At 33.0% G+C, this 25,604-nt stretch overlaps 1 protein-coding gene across 1 annotated transcript; it reads right to left on the bottom strand.

Annotated features, from left to right (window-relative positions):
• Positions 1-1,871: 1,871 nt before the first annotated feature.
• On the bottom strand, positions 1,872-25,604 carry LOC115973947 (glutamate receptor 2.8-like). Its single transcript, XM_031094190.1, has 5 exons — positions 25,349-25,604; positions 6,422-7,728; positions 5,823-6,135; positions 5,001-5,410; positions 1,872-2,372 (listed from the first exon to the last, which is right to left on the bottom strand). Exons 1-5 carry the CDS (start codon positions 25,602-25,604, stop codon positions 1,872-1,874), a joined length of 2,787 nt encoding a protein of 928 aa, XP_030950050.1.

Here is a 25,604-nt window from a genome sequence, read left to right on the forward strand (position 1 = left end):
TGTCATCTTCGAAGGGGATTCAAAGAATTGCTTTGACGTGCTCCTATTAGTTTTTAGATCCCTGTAAACTAGATTGTTTAACCTAATTAATTAACCAAGTTGATTATTAGGTTTATTATTCAAATCTAGTTTAACACAATCAAATCATATCATGTAAAGCAGCGGAAATATAAATAAGACCATGATATGATGACCTAGGAAAATCAATAAAACTAATCGTTTCAAGGTAAAAAACTTGGGGAGGATTTAACCTAACTATCCTCAAGGTAAAAACAAATTCACTATGAAAGAATTGAAGTTTGTACAATAGAACTTAGACCACTAACATTCTATTGCTACCTCGAATAGAAAACTTACTACCACGACCCCATGGTAGCTCCGAGTCCACGGACTACTTTTTTCCTAGGTCTTTGCAACACAAGCACCCATACTTGTGACTTTGAGACTCCACTCAAAGGTTTAGCAACACAAACACTCCTGTTTGTGACTCCAAGACCACCCTTGAAGGTTTAGATCATCAACTATTGTTGATCTTCATGCAGCAACTTCAGATCTACCGGCTCTAAAGATATGAGAGTGATATCCGGTAGTGACTTTGATAGAGAAAGGCATAGAACCTTTTAGATCACACAAGAGCACCTCCAAAGTCATAATAAAACGTGCATAAGGTTTCCTTTATATACTAGAAGAAGTAGATCTGAAACCCTAATCCTTTTTGGGCTTGAACTACTATTGGGTCAAACTTAAAATTTTGCAGACTCGTATTTCGATCGATTGAGCCTGTTTATTAATCGGTCGAACCAGGTAGTTTCTGAACTCTTTTTCCTTCAGCTTGTATATTCTTGAATCTTGACTTGTATTAGCTTAAGCATTGTCTAATAATACCTATAGACTCTAGGATCTATATCTAGACAAGTTTGTGTTCATGGTTTGCCAATTGTTCTAAACTTTTAGAATCTAACAGCTCTAATACCCCTCGTGCACTCCGTATTGGTCTATCTAGACTTTAGTTGATAATATTCGTGTTTAGCTGATGTTTTTATTTACTGCTCTTTCCTTTGGGTCAACATGTGCTGCAACTCTGCTGCACATACAGCAGCAAAGTTTGCTTTAAGTTCTAATTCCTCTTGTTTTTTCAATTTGGGAAATCTTCCCTCTGCCTTATGTGCAGCTTGTAAGGAGGATTCCCCTTTCTGTTTCCTTGCTTTTGTTTAATGAATTGCAGTTTTATAAAATTAAAAAAAAAAAAAAAAAAAAAAAAAACTCCAACATTGTTGTATCATCTAATCCTAACCTGTACAAGTTGGCTACAAGTAGGAAAGGGGGTTTGTATTTTATATTGAGTTGCAATGACAATTACAATTTTGATGTCGATGTTAGACATTGGACTTGTGAGTTTTGTAAAGGTTGTGATTGATTGTGGGTGTTTGAGGTGTTGATGTGAGAAAACAATAAGTGTATTTTGTTTTAGAATTAAGGAGGAAAAGAAAGACACATTCTATATCAATTTTTATTCTACAACATTTCTCTAAAGTTTATTTTTTATTTCTCATTACTTAAACTGAATTATTATAATGGATATGTGTGTGCAATTTATAATTTTTTTTTTATTATAATGAATTCATTATTAACAAAGTTCTATAACAATTATTCTATAATATATGTATAACATTCTTCAAAACCATTTTACATAAAACATTATTACATTTTCTGTGCATTGCACAGGTAAATTACTAGCTGTTAACAATGAGCAAGTTGGATCATGTGCTCACTACCCATGCAATCCTAGGAATTAGAATATTTTATGGTACATGGAGTTCACCCTTGTAAAGCCTTCATCTATACTAAGCTTAGCCACGTCCACATATGCATCACAAAATTTCGTCATCTACATCAATAGCAACATCGTCTTCTCCTTCACTGCTTGTCCTTGAATGTTTTTGCATATCCTCTATTCTAAGTGAAGCTCCAAAGCCTTTAGGACTTGGTGTAGATTCATTTCTCAAAAAAGACCATGAATGGAGACATTTCTGGCTGAAATGCTTTACCAATTCAATAAATCTCAACCAAAGAGATCCTTCGAGAGGGACAATGTTTGCGTTTGTCCAGTGAAAGTGAGGGAACTTCTTCACCACATATAGCAAGAGGGAAAACAAAGAAGCCACTCCAACTATGATGAAAAGACCACCGAAGCAATACACACCAAGACTAGGAGAATATGTAGAGATTTCAGCACTTCCACTTTCACCGGTAGATGTAGTTTGACTTGAAAAGTATTTCCGCATAATATCTGTCATCTTATCTTTGTCTTCAGTGACATTCAAGGTTGCTCTTGAAATGTAAGAGACTAAAGGGGATCCACACGGAAAGGCCTGTAGAAAGAAAGAAAGAAAAAAAAGAAAAAGATTTAATCACATTGCTAAATCTTTATTAGTAGAATATAAACAAGATTTTTATATTAAATAAAGCTTATTCATTGGAGATTTGGAGGAGTTAATGAAATAAGAAAAACAAACTTAAATGAATTTATGCAATTAATATGAGCAAGTCTTTGGAGAGTGCTTTTTTTATTTATTATTATTTATTTATTGTTTAAATTTATTTTTATGAGCAAACTGTATGGATTCATTTAGAAATTGAAATTGAAGTACAATAGAGAGTAATACAAAGCAGAGAAAGGAAGACATTATGGGCATAGATGAGCAAGCTTATGAGCAACCCTGTTGAATTCCCTATTTCTGGTGCGGGATCTTCCAACTTCTAAAGTCATCAAGAGCAGAGAGAATTCGTTAGAAAATATGACCAAATATGCCATTAGTTTCCTTTGATTGAAGGGATTGGTGGATAATGGAGAGAGCATCCAATTCAAAGATGACATGTGAGGGATTCATTTCCTGGGCAAGCAAAACCCCTTTTTCCAGAGCTATTACTCCAACTTCTTCTACATTGTACTGAGCAGGAAGAATCTTGGTGATAGCTGTAGAGACCATACTATTGGAGTCTCTTATTACTACTCCAATGCTTGAGTGCCTGTTATCCATTGAAGTTGCACCATCGACGTTCATTTTGAAAATACTAGTTGGAGGAGCAATCCACCTTGTTTGGTTTGAAATTATTTGCCGAGGGTTGACAGAAATGGCACCTTTATAGTCACAAGTTAACCTTCGAGCTGATTCTCATATTTGAGAGGGAGGGTGGTATGTTGACTCATGAATCCATGTATGCATCCATTTGTAACCAAGAGTGGAAGAAGAGAGATAACAAATACAAAAAAAAGTGCTTTCTATTATTCTACTTAGGTGTCTTTGTTGAAAACATGAGGTGCCAGTTGAGCTATAAAAGCTCTTAGCTGATTTATATTCCATTGTGAGTAGTGTATGAGTGTGAGTGCATGTGGGCAACAATTTTTAACAATTTAAATTGTTAGGGATATATTTTATGTAATTGGCTAATCCTTTGACAAAATGCACTTTACTTATAATTGGGTAGATCTAGGATGAGTTTAGTATTTTAAGAAACAAGTGTTCAATTTAAGTATTGAAGTCATGCAAATCTGACCAAGAAACAAGTGAAGAAAGTGTTGTTTATTAAAACTCGACAGAAGTCTTGACAGAATCCTTTCTATCGAGATTTAATATTGAAGCTTAACAGAAGCTCGACACAAGCTGTATTTGTCAAGAATTACGAAATCAGACTTTTCAAATCTGATTACACGCATACTCTTATGTTTTTGTGTAGGGTTTCTTTTCTCACAACTCTAAACATATATAAGGATTATTTTAAAGGTTGTCGCGCATGCATTGTGTGACTGAATGCAAAAAATAGCCTAGTTCATTATTTTCTTTATAGAAGCTATTGCGTCTTTACTCCAAGTTTTTTGTGGCCAAGGAGCTTCCTGATTTTCATTGTTGATGAACTGAAGAACTTTATACCCAACAATCTTCTTCAAGTTGGTGAGTTAGTCACATATTGGGATCCGTGCATCATTAGTTAGTCATGTACTAAGATTCGTGTATTGAACGAAAAGATTGCCATTACAATACAAGTCCAATTGGGTATTGGGGTAAGGGTTCGATTCTAGGTTGGTAGTTTAGTAAGATTCCTTATACTTGAAACCACTTGTGATTGATAATAGTAGATTCTTAGGAGTAGTGACCTTAAAATCACCCAGTGGGATTTTGCCTTGGTGGTTTTCCCCATTTGTAAACAAATCACCCGTGTCAAATTTATTTTCTACTGCATTTAGTTATTTGGTGATTTGTTTGTACTACCATGCCATTGCATGTAATTGAACTTAATTAATTAACTTTGGTAATTAATTAATTTGCAAAGGGGTCTATTCATTTTTGCCCTATCATAAACCATAATCCACTGGTCTATGAATTACATATATGGAAGCCATTGTTGCATTTACCATGTTGACTTGTTACCTATGAAAACATTGACCATAATAGTATCTGGATTTGTTTCTACAAAGTGAATTGCTACATTCTACAAAGTGAATGCAACGATTCATAAGATATATCTCATAGTAATGCTATAGATAACAATTTTTATAAAATCTTTCACATCAATTGAGATAACATGTTATTTTTTCTTTTTTATTCTCATTTGAGCCTATTACTAACATAACCTTATCATCTATAATTCATAATCTGCCACCTTAGCAATTGCGAACATTTTTGTGACTTTAGAGTTATTTAGAATATCTCAAAAAAATAAAAAAAAAAAAGAATAAAAACTATTACACATACCTTATTACACGCACGCACGCACGCACACACACACATACACACACACTATTACTCACATTTTTTGAACTGAAATCTTGAGTTGAAAACATGATTCCAAACTAAAATTGTGTTTTCAACTCATGATTTCAGTTCAAAAAATGTATGTAATAGTGCGTGTAACAAACACTACCCAAACTAAAATATATCTTGCATTCTTGTATCACCTTTTTATGTTCATGGGGGAGGTTGAGAGAGAGAGATACTCACAAAGCCAAATCCATCAGTTTTGTAGATTGGTCCAACCATTGCATACCGAGAGCCATATTTCGAGAGGAAGAGCTTAATGTATGGGATCTCATCAACAATAGCAGCTACACCACCATTATCACTTCCATTTGATAGTGCTTCATCATACTCCTCAGGAGTACTATAAGCCTTTAGCTTGGACTCATCGATATTTAACTGTTCTACAAGAAGCTCTCTAACGAAGGAATCTTTATGATATCCTACAAAGTAACCATTCCTTTTTATCTCAGTCACATCAACAAATTTAGGTTTCAATTTTTGTACCATCAACATTGAAGTTAAGCTTGCTGTGTAACTCTGTGATAGGATGAGTAACGTAAAGGTCCATAAGATCAGTACAAATCTTGACAAACTGTTGACCACTTTCTCCCCTAAAATATCATCAAAATTTGAGAAAAGTGTTAACATGTTTAAATTTATTTCCTTGAAAGAGGAAGTACAATAGAGCAGGAAAAAAGGGAGTGGAAATACACTTCTGGTCTCTAAACTTTAGCTCATGAGCAATTTTAGTCACTAAAATTTAAAGTGATTTTTTTTTTTTTAAATTCTTAATAAACTTAAAGTGATTGCTTTTAGTATCTAAAAAACCTTCAGTGACCCATTTTAGTCCATATGTAGTGATGATGATATGTCAGTTTTTAGTTTGACCACATCATCTATCTAAGGGACTAAAAATTTCTTAAAATAAAATTGTTCATGTTTCAAACTTTAGGGACCAAGAGTATATTTAAGCCAAAAAATAAAAATAAATAGAATTTCATTTAATGGGAAAAAAGAATTTACCATGACCAGAGGTGAGTGTTGCAAAGGAGAACAAGAAAATCGTGCGAATTTGTTGATCAAGGCGCCCTCCAAACTTAGAATTTACATGGCGTTCAAGAACCCATGTTACCAACCCTATAAAAATGGAGGTTGCAATGGTTGCTAACCAAAGATCCCAGCTTAGTGGCTTTAAGAAAATCCACATATTCTTCTTTTCATCATCTTTCATCAAAACCACCATTGACACACCTGATTCAGAATAAGGTAATGTAAAATCCACATATGAGGAGCGACTAGCCACAATTGTTGTGTCTCCAACCACAGCATCAAACTTCTGCATTTTGAGAGAGAGAGAGAGAGAGAGAGAGAGAGAGGTGAGGAATATCCTATTATAAAGTTACATAAAAAAATAATGACATAATAAATTTCATTATCATTATTATTTTTACATCTTGTTGAGGTAATAGATTATGATTAGGGCAACATCATTTTGGAACAATCATTGAAGTTACTTTTATTATACACCAATCATAACCTGCTACCTCAATAGTGGTGAAATTGGTTGTATCATTTGAGTTATTGTACATACAATAAGCAAGTATTGTAAACTAAAAAATCACCTTAAGTTTGATTTGGAAAAGAAGTTCATCATAAGTTCCTGCACTCTGCCTATTGTTCGCATATGGTACAAACTCATGTGGAAGGGGAAAGGGTAATATATCCAGTGCAGCAAGGAACACGTCAATTGAAAACCCAGATATTTTTGGTTTACCATCATGAGGATACCATTGAACCTTTATAAACTCATTAAAACCATCTCCAATTGGAATCCCAATCTTCAACTTTTTAGGCTGGTTTGTTGTGTCTCCAGGCCAGATTGGTGGCTTAAGTTTGTCCTTTGATATTGAGTATGCTATTTCACTAATGTCATCTATTTCTTGTGAAAGACCTTTCTTGGGGTTCCAATATCCAATAATCCTCTCCCTTCGTTCTATCACATTAAAGATTTCAAAGGTTGAAGCTTTCATCTGTCCCTTAACCAAATTGAAGTACCCACTAAGGCCTTGAAATCTAGTGCTTGCAATTTTGTTGAAAAGCATTGGACCAATTTCAGAAACTCCTATGGCTGCAAGGTCTACTTTACTTTCACTAGCATTTTGCTTCAAAAAGCTAGAATGCTCTATATTAGCCTTCTCCACTGCCATAGCCAATGCCCAAACTGTATCATATGCTCGTAATCCAAAGAGGTTTAACCCAAAAGTCTTGTAGTTTGTTTTTGTTGAGGTGTAATTTGTTGTCCATCTTCTTTCAAAATCTTCAAGATCTTTCGAAATTCGTATATATGGCCTAATTCCCAAAACACCTTGCATTGAGTCCATGATCTTTGAATTAATAGCATCTAACAAACTTGATAGCCCTTGTGTCGTTATCCATGCATACCCTTCTTTCATCATTCCTAAATTCTTTACATGTACAAAAAGCTTTGAGCCAAGAGAAGCAGTCATGTGTACAAGGAATATTTTTGTTTGCATTGCCTTTAATTTGTTAAGCTCCTCTAAAATATCACTATCTTTTGAAGATGGAGAAATGACACTTCTGTAAGGAAATCGAACATCAACCTCTTGGAAAGCATCTATCAAATATAGAATTAAGTCAGTGCCATATTCTGTGTCTTCATAGATAGGGATGACTTCTCGCCAACCATAAGCTTGAATTAAGGCAGCTATGGCTTTCACTTGAGTTGAATCATCTTGGGTTGTCTGAATGAAAAATGGGTTATAATTTGTGGAAAGAAAGGGACTTGTGGCTGAGAAAGAAAGGATAGGAACATGAGCCTTTTCACCAAGTTTTGCAACAAACTTAGCTTGTGCTGAACTTTGAGGTCCTATGATGGCATACACTTTTTCGTTCTTCATCAGATCTAGAGCTGCATTCCAAATGAACAAGTCAGAAAATTGGTGTTCACTAATGCTAGGATTCTCTCCATTTGAAATGGATTCATTTAATGTTTTAGAGTAAATATGATGACTATGAAGGTATGTCCAATGCTACATCATTCAAATTTTAAATAACATGATACTTTGTACACTGTCAAAGACTCAAAGTTAATTCTTGGTCTATGAAATACTTGTATATGATGGAAAATTTCAATTAATACATATAAAGTTCTGTTTAGCATTCAAAATTACTATTCTAGAATGGTTAATTCTCCCTAAAAAAGTCATTAACACTATGGAACAAGATTGAATGCAACAACCTGTGAAATTCATGACTTTTCTTGACACATGATTTTACTTGAGTTTTATCTTTAACTAGTCGTAGACCCGCGCGATGCGTGGAAAAATATGAAACACAATGCAATAAAAAAAGTTATCTCTTATTTTATAGTGTGAGAACTATTAGATCAAATTGTAACCATATATACTTTGTTAATTACCATATAGATACATGCAAATCAACTCTTATAGGTATATTTTTCTCCTAAACATAGATCAACATTTCAATCTTTCTCATAATCAATAAGTCATATATCATAAAGTGAAAATATAAAATAAAATAAAATTCAAAAAATAAATTTTTTTCATCATATGAACATTTGAATAAATCCCGCAATATATAACTCTTCAAATTCATAAACCATATGATTACTTAGATTATATAGTAAAATAAGACCAACCTATCCATCATAACATTACAGTATTGTTTATATATAATTATATGAAAGTCATGTTTTGTTGATCTTGTCTCATTAATCCAAAAGTAACATCTATATAGCTAATAAGATCTTTAGAGAGTAACATATGACGGGAAATTCTTTGTTTGAATAATTGATTATAGATATATAAATCATCCAACACAAACGTTTATTAGAAGATAGAATCTATAACTTTAATAAAAAAATTTGGCAAAATGATTAAATAGTATACTACCTTCAGCTTAGTGATATTAAGATATTTTTTATAATTAAGGAGTGTACACATTCAACTAAGAGGAATTAATCAAAGATTTTTTAATCACTATCAACTATGTTAGTTTGCTCTTTGTTTTTCATGGTTTCTCTTCCAAATTAAGGTGACATTGACAAATTTAAACTACGACAATTATAGAGTAGTTATACAAAACTATTCAAAAACTATTATTCAAAACTTTGTACAAATAAATTCATTTTCTTGTTCCATATGTGGCACATACTTATGGAATTTAAAATTTCACTCTCCATTAAGGCTTGCATTACAAATACTAATGACTTCATCATAGAAATCAACCCTATTGAGAAGTTTATGTGGTGTAATGCTTAATTTGTCAAAAGTGGGGGCACCTTAGGCATTGTTTCTGTTGTTACCACAACATAAGCTTAATCTGGTTCTATGTAACAGAATTTGTGCAATTTCAAAATCACAAAGAGACTAAGAGGGGGGGGGGGGGGGGGGGGGGAGAACAAAAGATTAATTCAAAAATGTTATATGAATTAAGCATTGCATATATGAAAGATTTAAGCAAATAATGTGACATAAAGTGTTATTCAAACTAACACAAACACTAACATTCTTATCTTTTTTTTTCATAGGTAGATAGTAGTGGAGGGGGGATGGTGGGGTTTGAACCACAAAAATGGGATACCACAAAGAATGTATTTACCTCTAGGCTATCATTTGCACCCGTAAAAATTAATCTAGAAGGCTAGAAAAAAGAATAATTAGAATTCCAAAAAAGAATTAATCACAAGTTCCTCAAGTATCTATAGATAAAAGCATTAATTGCATAATGATGCTTTAGAGTAAATTATATTTTGTCTTATTCTTTTTTTGATATTTTCCTTAAAGATGATCAACTAAGCAAAATAAAAACTTACCAAAAAAACTCAGATTAACTAAAATTGTGTTGCCAATTCTAAGTCAATTAAGAGTAACAAAAGTCAATATCATTAAAAAATTTGGGAGGGAAAACAACAAAATCACTTCACATAGACTAAATGTAAGAATACCAAAAAGAAAGGGAAAAAAGTTCATTTCTATTTGTGCGTTTTGTTGACCTCAATGGTCATCCTATTGCCAACTTAACTTTGAAAATATCTGATAAAAACAATCGATGTCTTCTCAAAATGGTAAAAACTAAAGCTTGATTGAAAAATGTGGAGAACAAATAGTATTGATCTAATTTTTTTGTTGTAAATGATGAAGTGATCGTATCTAGAATGTACATTGGTAAATATATTGTAAGGCTTAAATAAAAAATGAATGATGTGCGAGTGAGAGAGAAATACAGTTGTGAAAAACTGAAAATTTGGAAGAGGAAACATTATAACTGGAGATAAATGAAGAGACACAAGACTCATCTTTAGGCTGTAGATTATGATTGAAATTTTAATTGTATCCACTAAAAAGATAATGAACTATTCAATTTTAATAATTACTTGAAATTAGAAAGAAGAAAATAAAAAGTTGAAATCAATTTGGGTGGTTGAATAGTCAAACATTTGTATCTAACATATAGTAACGTTTGTAATTTGAATATTTATTATTAGATATTTAGTTTAATAAGCCCACCTTTTATCCATATCTTTTCAAAGAACACAATCCTTAAACATTCAATCTAAAATTTAAAAAAAAATGCAAGTCTTGAAACTTAAATATATTTTAATCCTTCATTAGTTAAAGATTTTATCTCGGTGAATTTTTGCATTGTCAAATGTAATTTATAGAAATTTAAGATTCTTTTAACAAATTTCAAATAATTAGATGAAAAGTTAAGTATATTTTTGAAAAGATATTAACATGAGCAATTTCCAAAATAATCATTTGGTTCTTATTTACTTACAATTATTCTGAATTGTAAAGAAAATTTTCAAATTTCAACAATTATTGAGAAATTAATTGTTGAAGTTTATCATATGTCTATCCAAATATGACACATCGCACCTTAGCACCTTATCATCCAAGCATAGCTCACTTATAAAGGATAATGACTAACATAGGACAATGTTAAAGTGAAAATTCAATTAATAAGACTATGTGTGGGTTTGGATCCAAGTCTACATTTTAAGTCTGCGTTCCCCCCCCCCCCTTTTTTTTGCTTCAGCCGCAGTTGTTGACCAAGTCATCAATGAATAGTGCACCCGTGCACTGTTCACGGATCCCACAAATATACTTTTCAGCCACTTTTTCATTAAAAATGGGTCTCACGGTATTATTCACACATTTAAAAATTATTTTGCTACATTGTTTTTAGTTTTCAGTTTTCAGTTTCAGGAAAATAAATTCTATCCAAACAGACCTTATATATTGCATAGAAATTATTATGAACCATAATCACACAAACGAAATGTAACCAAAAAAAAATGCAGAGGTGAAAAATATATATTATCAAAATTATAGAGATTTGTATAAATCAAAGCAATGATTATTACACATTTATAGATTTGGAATATGTCCCAACTCCACCACATTCTAAGTCCTCAAACAACAAACAAAGTCTATGGAACACGTTTACTTCAATTTCACTACTCAAAGAATAAATAAATAAATCCATATATCATTTTCTATACAATAAGTTATGTATAAAATGTTTCTAAAAAAAAGGTACGTATAAAACTTTTGAGTTCTAAAAAAATCTAACAATTTATAGTTTGATTATCACTAAATGAATGTTAAAAGAATCAAGTCAATTTAATGTTACAAAAATATCTCCCACAAAATATATTGATATTTTTTCATTCTAAACAACTATAAAAACACTTTAATATTTATTGGGCATGAGAACCGTGTATCAAGTTGCTTGGAGACACATTGTAAGAAAAAATTCCAAAAGGAATTATTTTAATCCAAGTAACCCATAGTTACAATCCCATTACATAAAATAATTCCAAACCCTAATCGATTACCTTATGAATAAAATATGATCAAAATTATGAGAATCCATTAACACAAAGAGACCAAACAATCAAAGTAACAATCTAGATATTTTTTATCTGTTGATTGTAATAAAATATTGAATTGTGAGGTAAGAAAGAGAGAGAATACAAGCTTACTAAGTAGAGTTGTCAAATTCATTAAGATATGAGTCTTTAGAGGAAGACAATTATGCCATTGAAGAAATGCCAAGTGATTCTATTTGGCTTTCATAGACAAAATATGCCAAGCATATAAGTTTTATGTTGAACAAAATTGACATATATACAAAATAATATTTGTATAAAATAGTTCGAACTTTCATGTCTACCTAGAAAGATTGGAACTCCAAACCAATGTTATCAATTCCGTTTCGGACCTTGTTTCGGTTTGTCCAGTGGAACGGAATATTTCAGTACTAGCCAATTCCAGTGTACCGTTTCAAAGTGTTTCGGGTTTAAAAAAAAATTAAAAATATATATACTGTATAATTTTGTTCATATTTATTATTATAATAAATTAATCCCCTCACATTGTGTGGTAAAGAAAACTCCACGCCTACATTCTATATCCAATGTACTTCAATAGGCAAGTAGATACTAATAGGTAATAACCCATCAGTCCATCACACCATTCAAAAATAAAATAAAATAATAATTTTCAGATTCACTAAAAGACAATTATATCTTGGAAGTAGGAACCATTCGAAACTTTACCAAACCACATTGTTCAGAAATAACAAGTCTCAGTTTTTTTAGCATTCAGCTTAACAAAGAAAAAAGTCTCAAGCTCTTAGCACTCTAAAGGTTTGACAAAATGTGAAGACAAGAAAGCGAAAAAATGTAGTGTAGAAAGAAAATAAAGCCAAAAATGAAAAGGGAAAAAAAAAATAGAGCATGCAGATGAAGGTTGGACATTGCCATTGTTGTTAATTTCCTTCTCTCTTCTTAATTTCTTTTTGGGTTGCGATTATTTTCTTATGAATTTAAAGCTTTAGATCTTGTCAAAATAGAAGCTTTACATGTGTAAATGGATCTGTGAACATCTGATTTGAGATGTAAAACAACGTAGTTGCAGGATATAATTTTTTTTAGGCAAAACCAATATCGGCCGAAATTCCCATTCCACCTGAAATTGGCCAGAATTGACCGGAATGGCTGAAACACCCCGAAATAGGCCGGAATTTGACCTGAGGTGGAATGGGTGATAGTACCATTCCGGATTGCACACCGGCACGAGAAATTCTAGCTGGAATGGAATAGAATTAATAACATTGCTCCAAACTACTCTAAAAGTCACTTTTATTCTCCTTCAATATCCCTTAAATATTTAAAAAAACAAACAAACAAACAAAAATGATGACAACATAATTGAGTTTTTGTTTAGTATGAAATCTATTTGTTGTAAGGGCTAACCTTAAGAGCAGGAAAAAAAAAGGCGTCAAAAGATTTATATATATATATATATATATAGATAAATACAAACATGATACACATAAGAAAAATGTAATGAGAGAGAGAGAGAGAGAGAGAGACCTCGAAAATAATAAACTCAAATATTTTTTAAGACCAAAATTCGTATATGTAAAGAAAATAAGTCAAAATACATATCCAAGAGAAGAGTTCATGAATATTGCTAAACACATAGATAGGGGTGCCAGTGCCAATGGTTGGGAAAAAAACAATTTGTATTGTGACTAAATGAAAAAACACAGAATAATTATTTTTTGTTTTAAAAAAAAATATGAGTTACATTGATTGACTGGCTACCTTCTAGAAATGTAACATCATGCACATTGTGAGCAAATTAGCATTTAGTCTTAATGTTAAACAGAAAATACTAACCATTAAAAAAGTCATCAAAAGTTGCGATACAAATATAGTGATAATTCAACATTGTGAAACACATCTAAACAAAAATCAAGAATGATATGTAAAAGAAATTGATTACCCAAAATTTCAATAAAGAATCGATAAATTCCTCTAGGATTGTAAGCAATAATCAATAGTGGAATTGTCTTGATAGTTGGCACACCTTTGTCTTGCATATTCATTGGGCATTGGCTTAGTATAGAAATTTGGGGGGAAAAAAACTAAAGTGGAGATGGAGAGAGAGAACTTACAGGCAGAATATATAAGATTTGGATTAGCTATTGAAAGTGGAAGGGTAATTTGGATAGAAGACTCTAACTTTGCATTGACATTACAAAGAAACCGTTTTGCTTCCAAATTCCAATTTTGGATGAAAGGATGTGAATAGTCGTAACTAATGATAATAACTCATGTTGTATGGATAACAATTGAGATGATTTAGTATATGTAGTAGATTAGTAGCAGATGAATAGTCTTTTTTTTTTTTTTTTTGAGAAGGAGATGAATAGTCATCTTAATAGAGTGCATCAACATGTTTGCCCATGATCTATATTTTATTTATTTTTTAATACAAAATAGAGAGAAAACATAAAGGAAAAAAGGATTTTTTTTAAAAAAAGTATTAGGTGGAGGATGAGGTGGCTCAACTAGAGCGTAGTAACATTAAATGCTACGCTTCAGCTTTTAGTAATATATAGATATAGATATGTACTTTCAAGAATTACTTTTTTGATCTCTATCGCATGCATTTGCGTAGTGGTCATCTAGTAACTAGTTCTGAAGACCAGTCTAACTCCAAATCCTAGTCTAGTTTTGAATCCCAGTCTAGCCCCCAATCCCGGTTGGACATGGACCCTCCTCCCCAAGATGACTTAAGGCAGACCCTTGGAAGAAATTATTGCCTATCTAGGTCGCTTGGAAGCAAGGTATGAAGAGGATAATGCCTATAATGGAAGAAATAATAATTATAGACAGGGTCCTTATCATAGACAATACCACCATAGAGACCACGATGACAAGTTAGCTAAGCATATCATAGTAGAGGCCCCTATCTTTGATGGTGAAGAGAGTCCTTAAGTCTACAATGATTGGGTACGTGAGTTAGAGCATTATTTTGAGTGGTATGAATTGTCAGAAGATAGGAAGGTTAGATTTGCCAAAATGAAACTTGTAGGAAAAGCAAAACTTCATTGGGACAATATTGAAAACCACCTCCTTAAGACTTGCCAACCACCCATAACTCTGGGAAGAAATGAAGGCAAAGCTCAATGAAAAGTACTTCCCAATGTCTCATCAAGGAAATTTGTTGGATCAACGGCAAGATTTGAGACAAGACAATAATACAGCTACAAAATACATAGAGCAATTCGAAGAGTTCAGGATATGTATTGATGCGATTGAAGATGAGTCAATTACCTTGAGTAGGTTTAGGAAATGTCTCAATTATGATCTTCAAAGAGAGATGGTGGCTCGAGAGATCTCAACTCTTGATGATGTCTATGCCTTAGTGCAAAATTTTGAGTTGATCCCTAGGCCTCAAGGTAAGAGGAGATTTGAGAATCGCATGTTGCCTCACAACAATTTAGAAGCCCTCCAAGGTAGCTACTTCCAAGGTAATCAAAGTAGACCTTACCTTAACAATAGGCCTTTGTGCATAGATGACAATCCTCAAGGTAGATACTAACAAGGTCCTCAAAATAGACCTAACCCAAATAATAGGCCCTTGTGCGCATAAAACAAAGGGAAAGGTGTAGTTAGGTAGACATTCAAGCCCAATTCTTAATTCCAGTCAGATGGCTACCTAATCTCCTAATCAGACCTTGTTGATTGAAGAATTTGGGGAGGATAAAGAAGAAGAAGTCTATGAGGCTAATATTGACGATATTATGGAAATAGGAGAGGTTGATTCCACCCATTTAGGATGCATTAGAGTCCTACCATTTTTTGATGAACTCCGTGAGGGTAGTCTTGATACTCCTGTAGTGAGTATTGTTAGTTGTACTCTAGCATAGTCCAAAGAAAGTGATGATTGGAAAAGAAGTATTATCATCCAAATTTTTGTTAAGTGTAGAACCAAAGATTGCCAAGGTTATAATTGATAGTGGAAGTTGCATTAATACAGTCTCTTCAAGCCTTGTCTCTCACTTAGGTTTGAAGTTAGTTGTCCATCCTAAACCCTACAAGGTATCTTGGGTAGATGATTCATCCATCACCATCAAGGAAAGGTGTCTTGTTCCTATTCACATCCTTTCATACAAGGCTCATATTTCATGTGATGTGATTTTAATGGATGTAGGACACATAATTTTGGGACGACCATGGCTCTAAGATTTAGATGTTACTCTTTACGATTGCTCAAACTCTTGTTCCTTTAGGCACAATGGGAAGAGGATTAAGCTTAACCTAATGCAATCTAAGTTTACTAGAGCAAGACTAAAGAAGAGCCTAAAAATGAAGCGTGAACTTCATGAGTCCAAAAAAACTTGAAAGGGTTGTTAATGAGGAGTCTATAATATGTGCTTTGGTTGTTAAGAAAGTTGCACTAGACAACTTTGAAGAATCAAGAAAAGAAGTAAGATCAGTGCTTCAAGGGTTTCAAGATGTTTTCCTTAAGGAGCTCCCAAATCAATTACCCCTCATGCGTGAAATTTCAACACACCATAGATCTTATACTTGGAGAAGCACTTCCAAATTTCACCTACTATAGAATGAGTCCTACTCAACATGATGAGATGACTAGACAAGTGGATGAGATCTTACAAAAAAATATTTGTGAGCGAGCCCATGTGTAGGTCCTGCACTTTTGACCCCAAAGAAAGATGGATCTTAGGAGTATATGCGTGGATAGTCACACATTCAATAAGATTACTATGAAGTTTGATATGATGTCAAAAGCTACAATCTTTTCAAAGTTTGATTTGAAAAGTGGATATCATCAAATTAGGATCCGTTCAGGTGATGAGTGGAAAACTGTCTTTAAGATAAAGGATGATTACATGGGTGGCTTGTGATGCTATTTGGTTTATGAAATGCTCCTAGTACTTTTATGAGAGTGACAACATAAGTATTAATCCATTTCATGGGCAAATTTGAGGTAGTGTACTTTGATAACATCCTTATTTATAGTAGATCAAAGAAGCAACATTTGGACCACCTTAAACAAGTTTGTTCCACTTGGAGGAAAGAAAACTTGCATGCCAACCTCAAGAAATGCTATTGTGTCATTTTCTTAGGTTTTGTTGTCTCATCTGAAGGGGTTTCTATTGACCCACAGAAGGTTAAGGCCATAATGGATTGGCCCAAGCCCAAGATTCATGAGGTTTATAGTTTTCATGGGCTTGCAATATTCTTTTATTGTTGCATGCATGGATTTAGTACAATCATGGCACCAATGGTCAAATACTGCTGTTAAATACTAGTTCCAATGGTTAAATATTGCTATTAAAGAATTTAAGGAAATCAAGAAGAAGATGAAAAAAGCCTTAGTGATGCACCTACTAGACTTTGAAAAGGTCTTTGAAGTGGAATGTGATGCGTCCGGCATAGGCATAGGAGGAATACTTAGTCAAGATTGTATAGCTTACTTTAATGAGAAATTAAATAAGGCTAAGAAGGAGTATTCAAAATATGACAAAGAACTATATACCGTTGTACAAGCTTTGAGATATTGGAGCCATTACATGACAACCATGAGTTTGTCATTTATTCTAATCATAATGCCCTTCGCCACATCAATTCCCAAAAGAAATTAAATGCTCGACATGTTCCTTGGGTTGAATATTTGCAAATATTGTCTTTTGTTTTAAGACATAAATCTAGTATTAAAAATAAGGTATTTGACACCTTGAGTAATTGAGTCAAATTACTTTCCATGATGAGCTCAAAAGTAATAGGGTTTGAAAAGCTGCAAGAGGAATATGAATCTTGCTAGGTTTTGGAGAAGTGTACACTACATTGAGGGATAAGCAGTTTACAGTTGTGGATGATTTTGTTAGGACATATGTAATTCACTTGTTAGGAACATATGTCACTATTTTATATAATTGGCTAATCCTTTGACAAAACGCACTTTACTTATATTTGGGTAGATTTAGGATGTGTTTAATACTTCAAGAAACCTTGTTTCAAGTTCAAAAGTTAAAGCCATGCAAGTTTGTCCAAGAATCAAGTGAGAAAATGCTGAATTTTAAAGCTCGATAGCTGCTCGACACCTCTCGACACCTGGCTTATCTGTCGAGCTTTTCAGCTGCTTCTTATTGCAATCTCGACACCTCTCGATAGCTAGGTCGATCGATCGAGCAAATTTATGTCCCCTCGACATTTGCTCGACACCTCTTCGATCGATCGAGAATTACTGAGCTTTACTAAATTCAAATTTTCAAATATGATTTTCAGCCTATGCTAACATGTATGTGTAGGGTTTCTTTTCTCACAACCCTAGACATATATAAGGCTTATTTTAGAGGCTGTCACATAAGATAATACAAGGAGAACATATGCATAAGGTGGCCGATGCCTTATTCTCTCTGAAAGAAGCTACTGCGTCTTTGTACCTTAGGGTTTTGTAACCAAGTGCTTCTTGACCTTCATTATTGATGAAATGAAGAACTTTGCAGCCAACATCTTCTTCAAGTTGGTGTGTTAGTCACGTACTGGGAGCCATACATCTTTGGTTAGTCACGTATTGGGATACAAGCAACAAAAAGGGTGGCGTTCATATATTGAAGAGTTCAGAGGTTCTAAAGTGGCAGAAGGTTTTTGCTGTAAGTTCATCTACGGGGATTGTAGAGTCTAGGGACAAAGGTTTTGTACTAGATCTAAAACTTCTCTTTTCTATAGTGGATTGTTTTTTGGGAAAGTTTCCCCCCAGGTTTTTTACTGTGAAACTAGTTTGTTTCATTGGTTTTCCTAGGTCATCATATCTTGTCTTATTTATTTTTCCGGTACATGATTTTGACATGATATTGATGTTTGTTTGTTTTAACAAGTTTTATTCATAATAAATCTAATTAACAACTTAGGTTTAAAACTTGTTAATTCTATCAACTGAGGTCTAAATTTCCCAACAGATTTTATCTTCTGAGATGGCTATTTGTTTTAAGCCAATAAGCTTTGTATAATTGTATTCCATGCACATCAGTCAGAGACTTTTTGATTTGGGAAGTGCATACGGGAGGACATTCAGAACATTTTGAACATGATAAGACAATTAAAAAAGGTAGAGAAGTAGTTCTATTGGCCAAGTCTTAAGAGGGATGTTACCAAGTTGGCCAATGCCACCAATGTCAATTGGTTAAACATTGGAAGCAAAATGCTAGCCTTTATACTCCTCTACCAGTTTCTCATCATCCTTAGACTAATGTAAGGATGGACTTCGTACTAGGACTTCCTTATACCCCTAGAAAGTACAATTCCATTCTTGTAGTGGTAGACATATTCTATAAGATGGCTCATTTCATTCCATGTTCTAAAACTTTTGATGCATATAAGGCAGCCAAGCTTTTCTTTGATGAGATTGTCAAGTTGTATGGGTTACCTAAAACAATTGTGTCCAAATAGAGATGTTAAGTTCATGGACTATTTTTGGAAGATTTTTTGGCACATGATGGGGACAAAGTTGAAATTCTCTAATACCATACCCAAATTGATGGTCAAACTAAAGTTGTGAATAAGAGTTTAGGGGATCTCCTTTGGTATCTCAAAGGTGAGAATGTCGGAGATGGGAATCTAAACTCCTTTTAGCCTAGTTATCATACAATAACTCAATCACTAGGTCCATAGGCATGAGCCCCTTTGAAGTTGTTCATGGTTATAAGCCTAGGAGACCTTTAGACCTTCTCCCAATGTCCTTACATGCTAGGGTTTTTGCATTTGAAATAGAGTTTACTATCATATGCATGAGTTGCACAAGGAGATCAACAAACAAATTCATACTAGTAAGCGTAAATATAAAACTTGAGCTGATATACATTAATGTCATTTAGATTTTGATGTAGAAGATTATGTTATGATTTGTATTAGGCTTTAACGGTATCCTTTTGGAACCGTTAAGAAACTGCAAGGCCGCAGTATTGGCCCATTTGAGGTATTAAAGAAACTAGAATCTAATGTTTATGCCATTGATATACCATCAAATTATGGCATTAGTTCTACTTTTAATATAGATAATTTTCTTTCTTTTAAAGGTCCAGCAGTTACTCCCCATGACCCTTTTGATGAACCTCTCTCTTCCTCATTGACTAACCTTATCCTTGGCCTTACACCATTTTTTTTCCCAAAAGGCACATAAAGATATTATTGATGTTATTTTGGATGAGCAATCTCTCTTCACCAAGGATGGAATAGTTCAACACTTCTTAGTTTGTTGGTGAGGATGACCTGAGTCTGATTGCACATGGATCACTAGAGAGGAGTTGCAATAGCTTGATCCCACTCTTTTAGAGGCTTACTTGAATACAATTCCTATTGCCTCATCTCTACCTATGATCACTCACACCTATGAGTGTCGATGGAAGTGCCATGCTGACTTTGTTAGCTTGTGGATAGATGATGGAGGTTCCTTTGATGTCAATTGATCATTGTGAGCTTTACTCGACAAGGTTGAGTTTCTCCCACCCTAGGGGATTTGGTATGGACACCACACTATATTACATTTTAGGAGATTATCATTTATGTTATCTTTATCTTTAGCATTTGATTAGTATTGGATTAGTATTTGAGATTGATTAGGATTCAAAATAGGAATGCTCATCTCTATCTATTGTGGTTCCTGGAAGTTGTATATAAAGCTCTAGATGGTTTATTTTGTATTAAGAAGATTATTAATATTATTCAAAGATTATTCACATAATTTTGCATTATGTTTGGTGGTGTCCAAACAAACTTAGGTGGTGAAGCCTAAGGTTTACCGTGGGACTAATCTAGGTGGGAAGCCTAATTAGTCCTGCATCAAAAGAGTAGTCTTGAAATATTGAACCAAAGAAAATAAAGAGTTCTTCCTTTTTAATTTTTTCTTATCTCTGATGTGGCATTTGAGAGTATTTTATTTATCTTTTCAAGGAGTGCACCACATGGCAGAATCTCATACTCTTCCACATAAGGTCTCTACTTTTGTATATACTAGTTAAATAATTATTTCGAGATGTGGTATAATGTATAATTTAATCTCTACATTTTATTTTAGATAATTTATTGTCACTAAAAATTAAACAATTTCTAAAAGTAATTTCTATCTCCTTATTTTTACAAATATATAATCTTATTATTTTTGGCATTTTTGATTGATATTATTCATTTTTGAAGTGGTCCATATTCTTCAAACTATTGTTATTATGCACTATATTTTTCTAATTTATTTTGGTACTAGAAAACTTTTTAAATTTCAAATTTATTAATCAAAATTTTTCATTCTCTTAAGGAGTCTATCATGATAATTGAAAGCTCGGATTTGCGTGAAAACACAAGAGCTTGTTTAGACCCCTAATAAAAATTACGGCTAGATTGCTTTTACTCTTACTTAATCAAAGTGCGGAACAAGAGTAAATGTGCGCAAAGAACCGATACTACTCTAGTGCATAAACATGAAAAACAAACAATAAATGTAAAGCACAAGAGTAAGGGAAGAGAGATGCAAACACAAGATAACACCAAGAAGTGTTATCGAAGAGGAAACTGAAGAATTCAGTTAAAAACCTCTCCGCGACCCTCCAAGTTGAAATCGATCCACTAAAGAATAAAGTTGGAGTACACAAATAAGAAAAGACCCTCTAAGCTTAGTCTACTTAATGTACTTGAGCCGTCCAAACTCCTGCTACCAACGGACTTCTCGGAGTCATGTCTTCTCTAACTTTCCAGATCCCGCAATACGCCCGATTGCATCTGCCCAGCCTCACTGGCTTCTTTTGGCAAATCTCCAAAGCTTCCTAAGCTCCAAAACACTCATTACACTTTGAAAAGGTGTGAATTGTGTTTGGGTACAAATCTCCTCTCAAGGTATGGCAATAGGAGAGGGAAGGAGAAGAGGCTAGAATGATTTCTCACTAAAGATGAGTAGCTCTCTCTCTCTAAAAGATGGGTGTGTTGTGTTGTAGAAAACCCATCTAGGGTTTGTCTCTTTGAATGACCTCTTATACTTTTGTGGTTAATGAGGGTATATATAGTATGGGTGAAGGGTAAGAAAGTCACTTTTAAAATCCTCCAGGCAGAACGTTTCGCGAGTATTTTGTGGGAAGGCCTTACCCGTGAGACACTCGCAAAACTGACAGCTTGGCACGACTCTTCAGCTTCCAATCATGTGCTTCTCACGTGCCCTTTCGTGGGAACCCTTCTCGTAAGCTACTCGCAAGCCAATCGCGAAACTGCACTGATTCTTCATTTCATGCTCGATTCTTCACCAATTTAATACTAAACCCAATACAATAAAATCCCACAAAATACAAGGAGCAAAATTAAAGCAAATACAACACTTTTTGTCATGGAATAAAACCAATATAAAACATAGTTGTAAACCACAATTTTACAATAATCAAAATTTATCATATAATTATGATTGATATTATTCAAATAATCGATAATACTCTTAACCCAAACATGTCTTTCCCATTCTTAAGTAGACTAAAATGAATTGAAAGGACCGAAGTTGACCAATTTGACGGAAGTTGACCAAATGAATTGAAATGGACCAAATGGATTGAAGTGAACCAAAGTAGACCAAATTGGATTGAAATGGACAAAATGAACTGAAGTGGACCGAAATGGATTGAATACTTAACCATAATTAGTAAACATAACTAAAAAAATTAATTATAATTATAATTATAAAGTGATGTAAAACCATAATTTGTGATAAGTAATGTATTCCAATGTGATAGAAATGGTTTGTAGCTTAAGGATGTGTTTGGCTTGATATAAAATATTTTCTAAGTATAAAATATTTTTTGGAAAGGAAAATATTTTCAGTTGTTTGGTTGCATTTTAAAAAATACATCGGAAAATAGTTTCCAGTGTGATAGGCCAAGAATGTATTGACCCCTTTTGTAACTTAATCAATTAATTTAGCAAAGTGAAATTAATTAGATTCAATTACATGCAATGAGTGTGGTAGCACAAACAAATCACCAAATAACTAAATGCAGCGGGAATTAAATTTGACACGGGTGATTTGTTTACGAATGGGGAAAACCACCGAGGCAAAACCTCACCAGGTGAATTTAAGGTCACCACTCTTGAGAATCCACTATTATCAAAACAAGTGGTTACAAGTAGAAAGAATCCAAGTACCTAATACCAACCTACAGTTGAACCCTTACCCCATGCCCAATTGGACTTGCAATATAGTAACAATCTTCAGTTCATCCAAACAATGAAGATACTAAACCCATCCTAGATCTACCCAATTACAAGTAAAGTGCGTTTTGTCAAAGGATTAGCCAATTTACAATAACATATGTTCTTACAAGTTCCACATATGTCCTAACACAATGTTTGGTTTGCACGTAAAATTATTAACGGAAAATATGTATATACGTCAAAAAATACGCTAGACAATATCTCGGCTGGAGCTTCTCTCTCTCTCTCTCTTGGTTCGGGTAAAGGTTGGAAAATAAGAGGGTAATTCAGTTGAAGGTAAAATAGAAGTGTAAATGATTTTACACTAAAGGGGTCAAAATTTTACGATCAAACCAAAATTGATTTCAGTTTGACCGTATTTTTTGGTCCATACAAACACCCTGTCGGGTGTAAAATATTTTCCGTAATGGTTTTTCACCCAAAACAAACATGGCCTAAGTAACATTAGTCAGATTTGTTATCCCATTAATATTTTTAACTAAATTATTATGCATGCATCTATGATTCTATGTGCCTACTGAAGGTTTTATTCAAGTTGAACTCGATACCATGTAGAGAAAGTTAGTGCACCACAAAAAGGCATATCAGGAAAACCACTTGCATGTAATATCTTATACAAAAAGAAAAAGAAAGGAAAAAAGAAGAAGAAAAATCATGCTTTATAATCACTATCTCTTGAAGTTGATGAAAATGACATATGGTTCTTAAGAATATGTAAAATCTTAGTAGTGAAAAGTGACTGTTATATCATGATTGATAAGCTATAATTAGTTTTGAAAATGAATAAGGGCACAATGTGTTATTGCACACATTAATATTTATATAAATATTTTAAAGAAAATGATGACAAGCATATCAGGAAAACCACTTGCATGTAATATCTTCTACAAAAAGAAAAATAAAGGAAAAAGAAAAGCCCCTTTGTTAAGGGCTTTATAATCTCTATCTTTTGAAGTTGATGAAAATGACATGGTTCTCAAGAATGTGTAAAGTCATAATAGTGAAAAGTGATTGTTATATCATGATTGATAAGTTATAATTAGTTTTGAGAATGAGTAAATGCACAATGTATTATTGCACACATTAATATTGATATAAATATTTTTTAAAGAAATGATGGCATGTCGCTGATGTGGCTTAACAAAAGTATTGTAACAATAAATGTTATACTTCAACTTTTAGGTATACTAGTTGCAGACCAATGTGATGTGTGAGAATAGATAATTATTTATCAATCTAAAGTAGAGATGCAAGAAAGAATAAAAAATAAGAGAGAGAGAGAGAGAGAGAGAGAGAGAGAGAGAATGAGAGAGAAAATAACAACTTTATATAAAATTAGATGAGAAGAAAAAAAGTAAAAATTAAATAAATATATAGTAATAAGTACCAAATTATCCATGTCATGCTATGTAAATAGAATAACATTAGTTTTTATATACTATTTTTATAATGCAATATGATATCATCTAACAATTAAAGAAAAGAAAAAAAGAAAACAATTTAAAAACACAACTAAATCGTATCAACCCAAAGTAGACGTCTAAATTAAAGAACACAATAGTTTATCAACCTAAAGTAGATATACAAGAAAAAAAATCCCCCAAAAAATGAAAAATTAAGAGAGAGAGAGATATATATATATATATAACATTTTTGTGTGGGAAAAATATGTATTAAATAAGAGAGAATATTATAATATGATAACATCTAACAATTAAAGAAGAAAAAAAAGAGCCAACAACTTAAAGACGCAAAATTAAATTGTATCAACCCAAAGTATACTTCTAAAGAACACAACAGTTCATCAACCTAAAGTGGAGATGTAAGAAAAGAAAAATCCACCAAAAAATGAAAACTATGCATAAAATGAGAGAAAGAATGACAAATTTATAGTAAGAGAACGAGAATAAGAATAACAAAAATAAAAAGATAGAGGAAGAGTGACATTAATGTAGAGGGTAGTGAGGAGTTGAAAAGGTAATAGAGATGGAGAAATGTTAGAGAAGGCAGAACAATAAGTTAAGAAATTAATATAAAAATGAAGAATTAAAAATAAGAGAGAGATTGTTGAAAATAGGTGGATGATGTGGCACAATAAGAGAGTAGCAGAATTAATTACTACACTTCGACTTTTAGATATTTATAGATAAATATCGATATATTGTTTGATGATTGATAGATTGATATCATTTTCTGTTACTTCTTTAGTTGTTATGTCATTTTTTACTATTTCTATTAATTTAATTTTTTATATTCCTTTACATTCTTTTGTTCACTTAATTTGAATTAACAAACTCTTCTCATTGGAACACTAGTCTTCTTTGAGCATGCATGCGTGTTTTTGATTCCTTTCCCATTGCAAGAGAGATACCAGTTTTAGACTTTTAGTTCTACCAAAATATTAAAAATCTGCACTTTAGGATATGTGTGAGAAAGTTACCTGCACATGCTGCACCAACAACATCATCCTTAGAATCCCTGGTAAAAAGACTGAGTCTAGTTCGATAATTAGCATTCACAGCATAGAAATCAGAGACCGCCATCAATATGTAGCTCTCTGCCACTTTTCCCACTGTGGAGTTCAAATCAAGAACTACGCCCACTCTTATCATATCATCTGCCATGGACTGTTTATTACCCCCAAGGCTGAGTAAGAAGAGAATGATGAAAGAGAAGAGGTGCTTCAGGTTTGCCAT

The sequence above is a fragment of the Quercus lobata genome, chromosome 2 (genome assembly GCF_001633185.2).
Source record: "Quercus lobata isolate SW786 chromosome 2, ValleyOak3.0 Primary Assembly, whole genome shotgun sequence".
Classification (NCBI taxonomy): domain Eukaryota; kingdom Viridiplantae; phylum Streptophyta; class Magnoliopsida; order Fagales; family Fagaceae; genus Quercus; species Quercus lobata.